The 14,724-nt window shown below is 42.5% G+C and overlaps 2 protein-coding genes across 2 annotated transcripts; one reads left to right on the top strand and one right to left on the bottom strand.

Moving 5' to 3' along the window:
• The first annotated feature begins 20 nt into the window (after positions 1-20).
• angptl5 (angiopoietin-like 5) lies at positions 21-13,842 on the top strand. Its single transcript, XM_081390052.1, has 10 exons — positions 21-209; positions 1,433-1,537; positions 10,009-10,162; positions 10,557-10,728; positions 10,890-10,993; positions 11,082-11,175; positions 11,261-11,365; positions 11,488-11,607; positions 11,684-11,869; positions 13,281-13,842. Exons 1-10 carry the CDS (start codon positions 25-27, stop codon positions 13,598-13,600), a joined length of 1,545 nt encoding a protein of 514 aa, XP_081246178.1. The 5' UTR covers positions 21-24; the 3' UTR covers positions 13,601-13,842.
• cfap300 (cilia and flagella associated protein 300) lies at positions 751-4,485 on the bottom strand. The gene is made up of 7 exons (XM_081390053.1): positions 4,259-4,485; positions 2,592-2,673; positions 2,432-2,504; positions 2,163-2,320; positions 1,894-2,066; positions 1,556-1,622; positions 751-1,457 (listed from the first exon to the last, which is right to left on the bottom strand). Exons 1-7 carry the CDS (start codon positions 4,366-4,368, stop codon positions 1,308-1,310), a joined length of 813 nt encoding a protein of 270 aa, XP_081246179.1. The 5' UTR covers positions 4,369-4,485; the 3' UTR covers positions 751-1,307.
• Positions 13,843-14,724: the final 882 nt, after the last annotated feature.

Here is a 14,724-nt window from a genome sequence, read left to right as displayed (position 1 = left end):
GGGGCCAAAAAAGTGTAACGGCTAATGCTAACACTGGTACGCAGGCTTTCTTTTACTGTCTATGTACGCAGGGTACAGTCAAAGAACTTCTATACTCTTTGGTACAGTACAGTACAGTACGGATCGAGTTGTGACACAAAGGAAAGGAGAGCAGAGCCGTTTTTTATGAATGGATTTCAATGGAGTGGATGCTTCACTAAACCGCTTTTGTGAGGAAACACCTTATCAATACTTTTGTTGGGAACGATATGTAGATTTTACTATGATGAAAATTTTTATTTTATAAGGGAAGGCAGAGAAGGTAATATCGCGACAGGCAGGACTCATTTACGACATTACCATAATATTTCGTTAATATTGAGTTATATTGTATATTGTCTAAAAGAAAGTAAAAAATACCGATGTTTTCTTTCTTTGGCTTTCAGGTTTTACCAGTTATGATAAGACTTGAATTGTAATGACTATTATAACTGCACGTATGCATATGATATGACGCTGATATTGTGTACTTTATGAATAAGGACAAAATGATTAATTTAATTATAAATATTGTGTTATATTGTATGTTGTTTAATTAAATTAAAACATGAAGTGTTGTGTCAACTAATATGTGCCTGATGATGATATAACTTTTTAATGAATGATGGTAAAAAAAGAAATATCATTTTAATGAATTAAATTACAATTAAGTTTCTAGTGTAATCTAAAATATCGATTAGACCCTCTCATCTCCCTAATAAGAAATGGGATGGCGATTGATGAGTTTTATTATTAAAACTATTATAAAAACATATACATTAAGGACAGAAACAAGGACTTATAATGGCAAAGTGTAGAGATTACAGGTCATAAGGTTGCATTATGACTGAAACCTCTACAACCGCATGGTGGTAATCAATACACATGTCAGTAAGTTATAAGGAAATTCCAGTGTAAATAATCATGTAGAGTGGGGGCACCACCATTACTCAGAGTTAAATGTACAATTAACTTATAAAGAAAAGAGGATTTTTAATATATCACATAAAAGGCAGCCTTTATAAAATAATCACTTGAAGTAAATTCAACACTTCCCATGTTTCAAACCTAAAATCTTTTTACAGAAATGCTAAACTATATTCTTGTTCTTGGAACAATATGAGAGTTATGTTATGAGTTAATGAATGCATAAAGCTATGAGTGATAAAATGTTCATTTAGGTTGATCTATTCATTTAATAAATGTTCTTACACCACTAATAAAATAAGGGTAATAGATGGAAAATGTGTATTTCCTAAAAAATAATATCTCAGTGTTTTTATGTAGACCTAGATCGAGGGCACTTGGTTTCCTGAAAAGTCCCCTGTACCAAATGAATGGTATAGAACATACACATGTCTTTTAAATGGATCAATACATAGGTAAGCAAATGTCTGCTCATTTTCTCTTGCAGATGGGTAGCACAGTCCACTGTGATCCTAATAAACAAAAACAGCAATGTCAACATTAATAAAGAAAAAACACTAAGTGCACCGTTAAGGATAATGATGCACAAGAAGTAAGTTAAGGTACATACATGAGCAGAAACTTTCAAGATTGTTGTGACCACACTGATCTCTTTTGTATCTGAATCCTTCTGAACGCTGTGAAAAACACATGAATCAGGTGTTTACACACACACACACAGACACACACACACACACACACACACACACACATATATATATATATATATATATATATATATATATATATATATATATATATATACCCCTTTAAATATTTGTCCCCTTTATATATATATATATATACCCCTTTAAATATTTGAATACACATTACTGTGTATTCAAGTCTTCTTTTTTTGGTCCCACATTAATGTGAATGAAATATAAGAATGCAACATAAAATTCTCACCTGACCAAGTCTTTGTACATCATTTTTGCTGTCTCAGTATAAGGATCAATGACATCCTCATATTGGCAAAGTTCACCCCCTAAGACCATATGCTTGAACAGTCTGAACAAAAACTCCTTCCGATCACTTGGACTGATTATATGATAATTGTCAGAGTCTTCTTCAAGCAAAAGCTGTCAGAAAGCATGTCAAACAACAGATATCAAAGTTCAAACAAACATTTAGATATAAAATTCAGCTGTTTGAGAGCACCATAAAATAATCCATACCATCCGTAACTCATCAAAGTCAGGGTATATTTCATGGTAACATTTGACAATGTGGCCGGAAGGACGCAAAATTCCATTTGAGTAAATCGGATCGAATATGTCCACTGACACTTTTGTGCATGGAACAACTTCAACATTTACATGTGTGATGTCTCTACCTGTGAATGGGTAAAAAATAAGCCATTATCAGCCTCTATGAAAGGAGATCATATAAAACATTGTTAATGTAATACAATAGCAATATGCCTTATCATTTGACATTAACATACCCAGCAGTGACCATGATCCAGAGGAATCAAGTATCTTTAAATTGTTCTTCACGCAGGGATCTTGAAAGAAATTCTATAAAACAAACTTATATATATATTAGCAAACACTATTTAAAGTTGCTGTGACATTGAAAGATGAAATTATTGTGTGAATATTTACCCAGGCAAAGTCATTGCTCCTATAAGGCTGAAAAAATTGGTCAAAATTGAAGGCCTGTGTGGTAATTCGACCCAACATGGACCTAAAAGGCAAATGGAAACATAATTTTTAAAGACAGAAAATATTGCACAGCTCAAGTGGACCAAAATTATTCTTTTAGAATTGGTGATTCACCAATATTTGATAGAGAATATAGTAAAATGAATTATGTAATTTTTACTGTAATTTTTGTAATTGTACTGCATTATTGCATTTCCCAAAAGATATTCTAAAAGAAGAGTATTAAATTATTTTTAATTAATTCTTAAAATACACTAAACTTTTTAATCTTCAGTACCATATAACTTTAGTAAACCATGGAACTTCTCGACGGGAAACTACCTAGAAATATCTAGTGACATGTTCATAAAAACCCGCCGTCTGACGGTCAAATGCAAAAAAGGTCAAATGCAAAAAACTTTACAGCTACATACTTGGGTTTGTCACCAGATTTTATGGGGGTTGATTTTGGAATATTAATATATTAATACCTAAGTAAAATAAATAAATAGCCAAAGCTATAACATTCATGTAACATGTGGGTGGCACTGCCAATAAAGCACCTAAAAGCTGTCACAAAGAACCGGCAAAAGTAGGCTAATGATTATGAAATGAGACATTTTAATTGTTTATTAAACAAGTGTTTTCTGTGTCGGCTGCAAAGATGAAGTTGACGGTGCTGACTCGCGCGATCTTCGCAGTAGTGAAAATCGCGCCAGAGAGAAATGCACATTTCATATGGACTGCATAGTTTTGTTTCGTTTTTAATTGTTCTGTTTAAAAGTAGAGATTTCAAGCTTTCTGTAGACAATAGATATAGGCCTATTTCTCAGGTCTGTGAGGCAAGTATGCTGAGTTTCAGTTCATTTATGAGACAAGCTCCAGTTCACGCGCCGGTGCCTCCGTGTAATATATCTTAATTTGTATTTCAAAGATGAATGAAAGGTTTGGAATGACATGAGGGTGTGACCTGCCAAGGACCAGATGATTTTTTATTAGGCCCGCTATGTCCTGATATGTAAAACCACAGAATTCAAAAGTGTGTCTTTTCACATGATGACTATCGTTATTTAAATTTAAATATGCAGCTCTTATAGTACAGTATAGTATAACAGTAAGCTGCAGATGTAAAATAGATGTTTTGTGAGATATGTCCATTTGCTCCAGGGGTTTGCATTTTGTAAGCTATCTGATGTAGCCTAATTCGAAGAGCTGATTTAATTTGAGGTATTTAAGTATCTATTTATATCTTTGCATTTTATTGTTTTATAATGTTGCTTTGTTTTTTTATTTTCCATGGCATTTTTATTTAGCCTAATGCTCAGCTCTTATTTATTTGTGATTTGTTGGAGAGAAATGTTCTGCTCTTTGTTTTAAATGAAGCCTACAGCACCACAAGTCAGTTTCAGTTCAATACTAATCTGCACATTTCTATTTAGAAGCAGGTGTTTTATGGATGTAAAGTTAGACGTTTATGCATAATTTTTTCACAATTTCATCCGTTTCTTTTCAGCACATGTAAACCATTTTGAAAACTATTCATTGAACGATGTGCCTTTTGTTCCTCACCGGTAACTCATGATTGTCAGTGAATTCAGTGAAATTGTACCTACAGAGCATATTCTTACCATTTCATCAGGAGTCTTGATATCTTAGGATCTTGCTGAAACGTAAACTTTTTGTTGGAAAGCAGATTAAAGGTGAACGTTTGTTCGAATGAAAGTTTCTCTTCCGCCATGCTGTTTGTTGTCCACGGGTTACCGTGACGACTAAAACGTCGAGCTCAAAATATGAAGAAGACTAACGTTACTGAAGGAGGGGAAAAAAGGAAAATCGACACGTTTTGCCAGACGTCTCAACAGATGTCGTAAAATGTCTTATTAACTATTGAATTATTTTCCTACACAAATGAAAACCGTCAAACCGTAAACTTGTAAAAAAAAAAAAAAAAAAAAAAAAAACGAAATATACTTGAACGTCACCTGCTAATAAGAAAGCTAACGTTGAACGTTAAGCCAACAATTTGCTTTGCTTTTCATGTGAAAATGTTAATGTTAATTAAAACTCCTCTTTATTCACGAACCTGTCATGGTAGACAAGGGAAGCGAGGATTCAAATTGCAGGTAAGGAATTTATTTAAAAAAATAAACTAGAACAAAACATAAACAAGAACAGAACATAAACAAAAACTCCCTCGTGGGGGAAAACAAGACAGTCCAAAACTCGAGAACATAACATGGGGAAAACAGAGACAACGATCCACACAGACTGCAAACAAGAGGGAACTAATAAAGGGAAACTAATCAGGGGGAACAGGTGGGAGAACTCAAACAATAATCAGATAACAAGTAGGGCGGGGCTAACAATAACACAAGCACATGGCTCAACATAACAGACACCCAAGTGCAGAACAAGACAGGACAGACATGTGACATAACCCCCTCCTTAAGGAGTGGCTTCCAGACACTCCACTAGAACGGGGGGGACAGACCAGGGCGGGACGGGAGGGACAGGCCAGGGCGGGACTGGAGGAACAGACCAGGGCGGGACTGGAGGAACAGACCAGGGCGGGACTGGAGGAACAGACCAGGGCGGGACGGGAGGGACAGACCAGGGCGGGACGGAAGAGACAAACCAGGGCGGGACGGAAGAGACAAACCAGGGCGGGACGGGAGAAACAAACTGTCCATCGGGCGACCAGGGTGGAGCAGATTGTCCATCGGGCGGCCAGGGCGGAGACTTTCCCTCGGGCGGCCAGGGCGGAGACTTTCCCTCGGGCGGCCAGGGCGGAGACTTTCCCTCGGGCGGCCAGGGCGGAGACTTTCCCTCGGGCGGCCAGGGCGGAGACTTTCCCTCGGGCGGCCAGGGCGGAGACTTTCCCTCGGGCGGCCAGGGCGGAGACTTTCCCTCGGGCGGCCAGGGCGGAGACTTTCCCTCGGGCGGCCAGGGCGGAGACTCTCCCTCGGGCGGCCAGGTCGGAGACTCTCCTTCGGGCGGCCAGGGCGGAGGCTTTCCCTCGGGCGGCCAGGGCGGAGAAGACCCCTCGGGCGGCCACGGTGGTGAAGACCCCTCGGGCGGCCAGGGCGGAGAAGACCCCTCGGGCGGCCACGGCGGTGAAGACCCCTCGGCCGGCCAGGGCGGTGAAGACCCCTCGGGCGGCCAGGGCGGAGAAGACCCCTCGGGCGGCCAGGGCGGAGAAGACCCCTTGGGCGGCCACGGCGCAGGAACTGGAACAAACACCACCGGCTCAGGCACTGGGACTGGCACCACCGGCTCAGGCCCTGGAACTGGCACCACCGGCTCAGGCACTGGAATTGGCATCACTGGCTCAGGCACTGGAACTAGTCCCACCGGCTCCGACTCAGACACCACCGGCCCAGGAACGGACATAGACACAAGAACAGGCACCAGAACAGGCACAGGAACAGACACAAGAACAGACACAGACACTGGAACAGACACTGGAACAGACACTGGAACAGACACTGGAACAGACACTGGAACAGACACTGGAACAGACACTGGAACAGACACTGACTCCTGTTCAGGAACAGACACTGGAACAGACACTGGAACAGACACTGACTCCTGTTCAGGAACAGACACTGGAACAGACACTGGCTCCGGCTCAGGAACAGACACTGGCTCCGGCTCAGGAACAGACGCGGGCTCCGGCTCAGGGACAGACGCGGGCTCCGGCTCAGGGACAGACGCGGGCTCCGGCTCAGGGACAGACGCGGGCTCCGGCTCAGGGACAGACGCGGGCTCCGGCTCAGGGACAGACGCGGGCTCCGGCTCAGGGACAGACGCGGGCTCCGGCTCAGGGACAGACGCGGGCTCCGGCTCAGGGACAGACGCGGGCTCCGGCTCAGGGACAGACGCGGGCTCCGGCTCAGGGACAGACGCGGGCTCCGGCTCAGGGACAGACGCGGGCTCCGGCTCAGGGACAGACGCGGGCTCCGGCTCAGGGACAGACGCGGGCTCCGGCTCAGGGACAGACGCGGGCTCCGGCTCAGGGACAGACGCGGGCTCCGGCTCAGGGACAGACGCGGGCTCCGGCTCAGGGACAGACGCGGGCTCCGGCTCAGGGACAGACGCGGGCTCCGGCTCAGGGACAGACGCGGGCTCCGGCTCAGGGACAGACGCGGGCTCCGGCTCAGGGACAGACGCGGGCTCCGGCTCAGGGACAGACGCGGGCTCCGGCTCAGGGACAGACGCGGGCTCCGGCTCAGGGACAGACGCGGGCTCCGGCTCAGGGACAGACGCGGGCTCCGGCTCAGGGACAGACGCGGGCTCCGGCTCAGGGACAGACGCGGGCTCCGGCTCAGGGACAGACGCGGGCTCCGGCTCAGGGACAGACGCGGGCTCCGGCTCAGGGACAGACGCGGGCTCCGGCTCAGGGACAGACGCGGGCTCCGGCTCAGGGACAGACGCGGGCTCCGGCTCAGGGACAGACGCGGGCTCCGGCTCAGGGACAGACGCGGGCTCCGGCTCAGGGACAGACGCGGGCTCCGGCTCAGGGACAGACGCGGGCTCCGGCTCAGGGACAGACGCGGGCTCCGGCTCAGGGACAGACGCGGGCTCCGGCTCAGGGACAGACGCGGGCTCCGGCTCAGGGACAGACGCGGGCTCCGGCTCAGGGACAGACGCGGGCTCCGGCTCAGGGACAGACGCTGGCTCCGGCTCAGGAACAGGAACAGACATCACCGGCTCAAGTGTGTGTGTAGCCCACACACACCACATGGCTGTGGCCATAATGGCCAGTGTCGCGGTCACTGAGGGCTCAGGCTCAGGAACAGACACCACCGGCCCAGACACAGGCTCGACGGCGGCCATCTTGTCCGAAGACCCAGTCTTGGTAGTGACCTTCTTGTCCGAAGACACAGGCTCTACAGGCGTAACGTGAACAGGTTCAGTGGTGGCCATCTTGTCCGAAGACACAGGCTCAGCAGATGTGACGGGAACACCCTCGGCGGCGGCCATCCTGTCCGAAGACACCGGCTCGGCAGACTTGACATGAACAGTCTCTGACTGGGCAGACGTGACGTGAACAGTCTCTGGCTGGGCAGACGTGACGTGAACCGTCTCTGGCTGGGCAGACGTGACGTGAACAGTCTCTGGCTGGGCAGACGTGACGTGAACAGTCTCTGGCTGCTCCGCAACGGAATCCTCCGGGACATTGGGGAGGCCGGAGGTCTTCCTCCTCCTCCGCCGTCTTCGATGGTGAGGTGCAGGTTCAGGTCTGGACGGAATTAATGGTGGATGGAGCTCTGGGCTAGGCAGCGGCGATGCATTCTCTGGGCTGGGCAGCGGCGATGCATTCTCTGGGCTGGGCAGCGGCGATGCATTCTCTGGGCTGGGCAGCGGCGATGCATTCTCTGGGCTGGGCAGCGGCGATGCATTCTCTGGGCTGGGCAGCGGCGATGCATTCTCTGGGCTGGGCAGCGGCGATGCATTCTCTGGGCTGGGCAGCGGCGATGCATTCTCTGGGCTGGGCAGCGGCGATGCATTCTCTGGGCTGGGCAGCGGCGATGCATTCTCTGGGCTGGGCAGCGGCGATGCATTCTCTGGGCTGGGCAGCGGCGATGCATTCTCTGGGCTGGGCAGCGGCGATGCATTCTCTGGGCTGGGCAGCGGCGATGCATTCTCTGGGCTGGGCAGCGGCGATGCATTCTCTGGGCTGGGCAGCGGTGATGCATTCTCTGGGCTGGGCAGCGGGGATGCAGGCGGGTCCGATGTATCCCACCGAGCACGATGGTGGAGATACTTAGTGAACCCCGGAAAGTCTAAAATCTCCAGCCCCTTCATCTCCCATCGAGGCAAGGGATCGTCCAAACAAACATTAAATAAGTCCTTAAGGACTAAATCCCCAAGCCCGAGTCCCTCTGCTGTCGCGCTGAACTTCAGGGCGAAATCCTTCATCCTGGTCCCCTGCTGTCGGAGAGAAACCAAGTTGCTGACTCTCATGATGCGCCTAAGGTGAGGGCAGGAATCCTTCTGCTGAATTCTCATTCTGGTGGATCGTTCTGTCATGGTAGACAAGGGAAGCGAGGATTCAAATTGCAGGTAAGGAATTTATTTAAAAAAATAAACTAGAACAAAACATAAACAAGAACAGAACATAAACAAAAACTCCCTCGTGGGGGAAAACAAGACAGTCCAAAACTCGAGAACATAACATGGGGAAAACAGAGACAACGATCCACACAGACTGCAAACAAGAGGGAACTAATAAAGGGAAACTAATCAGGGGGAACAGGTGGGAGAACTCAAACAATAATCAGATAACAAGTAGGGCGGGGCTAACAATAACACAAGCACATGGCTCAACATAACAGACACCCAAGTGCAGAACAAGACAGGACAGACATGTGACAGAACCTTTATTTATTTAGCTATGTTTCTGATTATTTTTTTCTGCATGATCTCACTGTGTTCATGTTCTTGGTCTCAGCAATACAAAAAAAGTAGTTTAGTTTAGTAGACTTTGCCTTTTAATAGGCCTAATAAACACATCCTGAAAAAATATTGACTGAGAAATATTCAGTAAAAAGTGTGACTAGCCCCAGTATCTTCTTTTGTTATTTATTATAGTAGCCTAATATATTCAACATGAACATAAACACTCAGCCCGGTTTTATTGATAATCTTTCTTTCTATGCAATACACAAAGTAAGCTAAACCTATTCTAATTGACTTTCAGCCACATAAAGCTTTTAGTCATACAGTAGCCTTGTATATTGCATACTCAACGGAACTGTCTAGGCTAATCCCCAACAGATGTGTTCCTTGAAGGGCACTTGCTGAAGGACATTGAAACCCTTCTGACCATGACCAAGAATCTCTGCATAGATGCCAAGAGTACAGTGAAAATCCCATGTGCAGTTATGTATTTAGCCTATCAGTTTATTAAATTGATGGGGATCAAACCCTTTGTCTTGTGTTTGTTAGTGACATCCATTCCAGTTGATCTACAGGAGTCACAGTACAAATTAGCTTGGAAGATGCAACAAATGACCCAGTATAAGGAAAAACATATTTTGCCAATCCAAGTGTTTTGAAGGCAATATAGCGTGTTTTCATTCTGTCATGTCCAGGATCTCACAGTGTTTCTGGAAGGAATGCATTTGCGTATGCTGCTCTGGGTCCTGCTGATTCCCTCAGCAGAAACAACGTTTCACATTTCACCATCTGGTTTTCATAGTCAATGCAGGATGTTGTCAAAGTGCAATAAAGCAACAGTGCTTTACAAATGAAACAGAATTGGTCCGGAGTCCGGACACTTTTTGTTGAGGTGAGACCAGCGTTTCGTCTTTTTTGTGGGGTTTTCTTTCTTTTCTTTTTTTTCTTTTTTTCTTTTTTGTGTGTGTGTCTGAAGTAAAGAGGCAGTCCAGCCCATGCACAGGACAACACTGGAGACAACTGTCTCATTGGAAGGTGCGAATCTTCACATTTTCACATGTGGGACTGCCACAAAGATCAAAATGATCTGGATTACTTTATTTCTGAATCTTCTTGCATCATCAGCTGTGGTGAGTGTTGGAAACTTTTCCGTTCTGTCAGCTGTAATTAATGTAGAATGTTATCCTTAAATCTTAAAGTTTTATTTACCTTGTCATTAAATGGGATACCTGTAATATTTGCTAGAATGTGAAGTATTTCAGTCTTATTATAATAGAATGAATGAACATTGTTAAAACATCATATGGTACTTACATAACTGTAGATACTTCAATTTCATGTAATAATAAAAATAATAATTCTAAATATTTTAACAAATATTGTACAAATTATTAGTTCTGCAAATTTATATTTTGTATGATGCTCATCTTTCACGAATATGTCATATTATTAATTATATGTAATATAAATATTTCATGGACTGTGAATATAATAATGTGTGGTATATTTTGTTTGTCTTAACAGAATACCAGCGGTACTCATCGCAATGAACCTGTTATATTAACCGAGGGGTCTGAGAACGTCTCTCTTCAAGGTCAAAAAGAATATTATCACAGAGACGCGGGCAAAGACAAGTGCACTATGCCATGTGAAATGACTGCAAAACTAATGCGTGATGAAAAACATTCCTTGTGCAGTAGGTTTCATTTTTTTCTGCATACAGTGAGTGCAGTGATATATTTCCCACTCTTTACATTTAATCCTACTTTGTAAGCCCTTTGATATCTCACTTTCTATTCACTGTTTTGCTTCACAACTCATTAAGGCACAGAGTTTTATGCAGTTTGTGTATCTTAGGTAACCTCCAGCACACCATGGTGTCATATACAAGAAACACTAGGAAGCTGATCAGAGATCTCATCGATGAACAGCAGAAGGCTTTGGAATTTCTCTCAAGCCAGGTATTCTAAAAATTTCCAAACTTCCAAACCGCAAAATCCTCTTCTGCTTTCTTAAACATATTGCTCTGTTTTCTTTTTTTTTTTTAAGATAATAGAGCTTATGGCCAAAGTTAACACGCTCAGTTCAGATGTGCAGAGAAGCAACAGTGACATATTTTCCGTGAAGCCCATGGAATCCCACGGTAAGATGATTAACATGCTGTCAAACTTTCTGCAAAATATTGATCATTTACACATCCTCATGGTGAATTCATTTTCATTCCACAGGGAAAGACTGCAGTGATATCAAAGAGACGCTAGGTGTCGTGTCTCCAAAAATCCCTAGTGGAATTTATATAATTCAGCCAGAAAACACAGATGTTCCATTTGAGGAAAGTACCTCCTTTTAGTTTTGTTTAAAATTTTCCAACCACAGTTATTTTAATCAGAAAGCAAATCAAAAATGGTTTTATGTTTACACTTGATGAATTAAGTGTCTTAAACTGGCCAGCAGGTGTTCTGTGAGATGGATTACATGGAAGGGGGATGGACAGTAATACAGAGACGGACCGATGGTCTCACTGACTTTAAACGAATGTGGTCACAGTACTTGGATGGATTTGGACACTTACCAGGTACATAAGTCAGTTCATTTGTAAATCAATAAATGAATTAACAGGCATTGACTTTATATACTGTATGTCTTTGAAGGTGAACACTGGTTGGGTTTGAGGAAGATCTTCAATATTGTGAGTCAGTGGAACACACGTTTCCAGCTGCATGTGTCCCTGGTCTCGCAAGATGATTCCACAGCCTATGCTTCATACGACAATTTCTGGCTCGAGGATGAAACTAAATTCTTTGCAATACACCTTGGCAGATATGCTGGTTGTGCAGGTCAGCTCATTGCAAATATTATTAGGGCTGAGCCTGAGTAAAGCTTTTTTTCAACTGTTACACTTGTGGTGCTCCTGGTAAAAAAAAAAAAAAGAAAATGCTTATAAGTCTCTCGTTAAGCTATAATTGCCATACATTGGATTCAATCTCTTTATCAACTTGTTTTCTTTCAATAAGACAGGGTTTTGTATTCCTTTTTGGAACAGAATGATCGTAGATGTCAGGTAAATGTTTCTTTTTGGTACTCTTTTTTTAAATGATTTAAGCTTAGTCCTATGGCTGCATTTAAAAGGATAGTTCTACCAAAAATGAAAGTTCTGTCATCATTTGCTCAGCCTCAAGTTGTTCCAAATCTGTATGAATTTCTTTCCCCTGCTGAACACGAAAGAAGATATTTTGGAGAATGTCTGTAACCAAATAGTTGATGGGCCCCACTAGTACGAAAAAAAAAATATATAATATGTTCTTTTGTGTTCAGCAGAAGAGAGAAGTTTTATGCCCTTCCCTCGCTAACTTCCCTCCGTCTTGTTCACTCGGATGTACGTCATTGCTTACGTTGCACAAGTGGAACCCTTGCAACCGGTTTAAATGGAAAGCCCTAAGCCCTTGTGGGTAAATTAAGTGCAAGCACTAAGTTGCTGTTGTGACGTCACAATCTTGCTGCATTGGGGTCTATGGATCTGTCCATAGTGTACATATGAGTAGACCCACTCCCTTGGTCAAAATCTAGAGGTCGAGTGTCTGTCCAAATTAACTGCCCTCATCCAGTTGATGAAGTTAAATGTACTTCAAAATGGCAGTGGGGATTCCCCGAGGGGAAGTGCTTAGGGAAGATCATGAGTGTATGTCTAAAAGTGGAGTTAAACACACAGTGAAAAACGTACCCTGGTTGAAATTAAAAATTTGAGTTAATACAATGAAGGAGATTGGTTAATCAACAGAAACTCAAAATATTATGTTATCTGACATACACATGAATTAAGTTAACTAAAAGAAAAAGTTATTACAAGTCATGAAAATATATTTTTTACAGTGTGTGTTCCTGTTTTCTGTGTTTGTTTCCTGTAGTTGACCTAAAAATAAAGGTTATTTTTTATTGGCATTGATGGTGAAGAACATTTAACATCCATGGAACTTTTCAATTCCACAGAAGGTTCTTTACTGTTAAACTATTGTTTCAAGCTCAAATCAATGAGGCCTATAATCAATCAGTTCCAAAAAGAAATACAAAATTATTCAACAAAATTTGTTAAATAAAACAAAATAATTGAATCATTGATAATACATCATATTGAGAGATTTACAAGCAATTTAAAAGTCCCCATTTTTGACCGGGAACAGCAAATTAGGTAAAGTATTTTCAACACAGCTCAAGGATTGTTTTTCTTTTTCTCTTTCTCTCTCTCTGAAGGTGATGCTTTTCGAGGGTATGACCAAGAGCAGAATCAAGATACGGCCCCTTTCAGTACCTTTGACGTTGACAACGACGGTTGTTCTCCATTCTGCACGTTTGCTGATAAAGCTGTTGAGAGCTGCAGTGAGAACCAGAACAACACTGGATGGTGGTTTAACCAGTGTGGAAAGGCCAATTTGAATGGCTCACCACTGGACCAAGACTTGTCCACCCAGTCACATATCCACTGGGACACCTGGACCAAAAATGGCACACTTGTCAAAATCAAATCAGTGACTATGAAGATCAGGAGAGTTGAGATCCCGAATTCCAAATAAATCCATAAAGATTCTGAAGATCATGTATTAAAATGGAACTAAATATAATTGGGTCACTAAGAACTTGCACTTCTGCCCTGTGAACCTTTCTAAAAAAAATGTTTTGACAAAAATACTGTTAATAGCAATAAACCTTTTGTCATTGTGATTTAGTCCACCATGCCTTTTAATCCTGGGTCACAGCCCAAAATATTCATACTAATCTTTTCATTGTTATGAATAAAGGGAATTTTGTTATTACTAAAATGTTTTATTTACATGGAACACTGCTAGATTAAACCAAATAATTCAGTCTGAAAGAAACTGTCAAACTATCCAGCACTTGAAATTCCCATGCAGCGGCCCTTTTTTAAATTGACTGTTGTACTTAGTTTGCATGAGACAGTAGATTTTATTCAAAACACTCAAAGCCTGTCTAAAGTAAGCAGTATGATTTGTGTCCATGTTACAGGTTTAATGATTTTTATTAAATTGGAATTAAAACAACTGAACTGATTTTTATGATATAATAATTATTTATTTTATATTATGGTTTATTCAAAATCAAATAACAAAAAATTCAGAAGAAAAGAAAAACGTAAAACCCCCCTCCCCCAGTTTATTCCATTAAAAAAAAAAATCTTCAAGTGTAATTCAAGTTTCACTTTTACTTTACCGGTCTGTTTTCCTGTAAATGGTCACCAACCAAACAGAAACTAGCTGTGACTTTAATTTATAATTCCTTTTCTGGGAATTAAAAGATTGAAAGATATAAGTTTTGAAAACAAGGAAGAGTTCAATTATATTGTAGCGTTTCGTAGAAGCACGGGTCTCATAAAACAATCACTTTGGAATAAGGTGAAAAAAAAGAAAGAAAAAAAGGAAAGACATAGGAAGACCTAAAGACATAGCCTAACAAAAGTGCAATTCTATTGGTTTGCTTAATATTATTTAACATCCCTAAAGCACATGGGTGGACAATAACAAATAAATAACTGCAGTAGCCTACTATAGGTGCATTTTTTTCATGTAGGCTTTAATTTATTACAATTTATTTTAATTTTTACTATTTCTTTTCATTCCAAAACATAATATTTTACTTTTTAATTCAAAACAAATACAGCCACAGCCTATAGGTATTATAG

This window comes from Scardinius erythrophthalmus (assembly GCF_964197995.2).
Source record: "Scardinius erythrophthalmus genome assembly, chromosome: 17".
Classification (NCBI taxonomy): domain Eukaryota; kingdom Metazoa; phylum Chordata; class Actinopteri; order Cypriniformes; family Leuciscidae; genus Scardinius; species Scardinius erythrophthalmus.
Note: the sequence above shows the minus strand (reverse complement) of the source record. Positions and strands in the feature narration are given on the sequence as shown.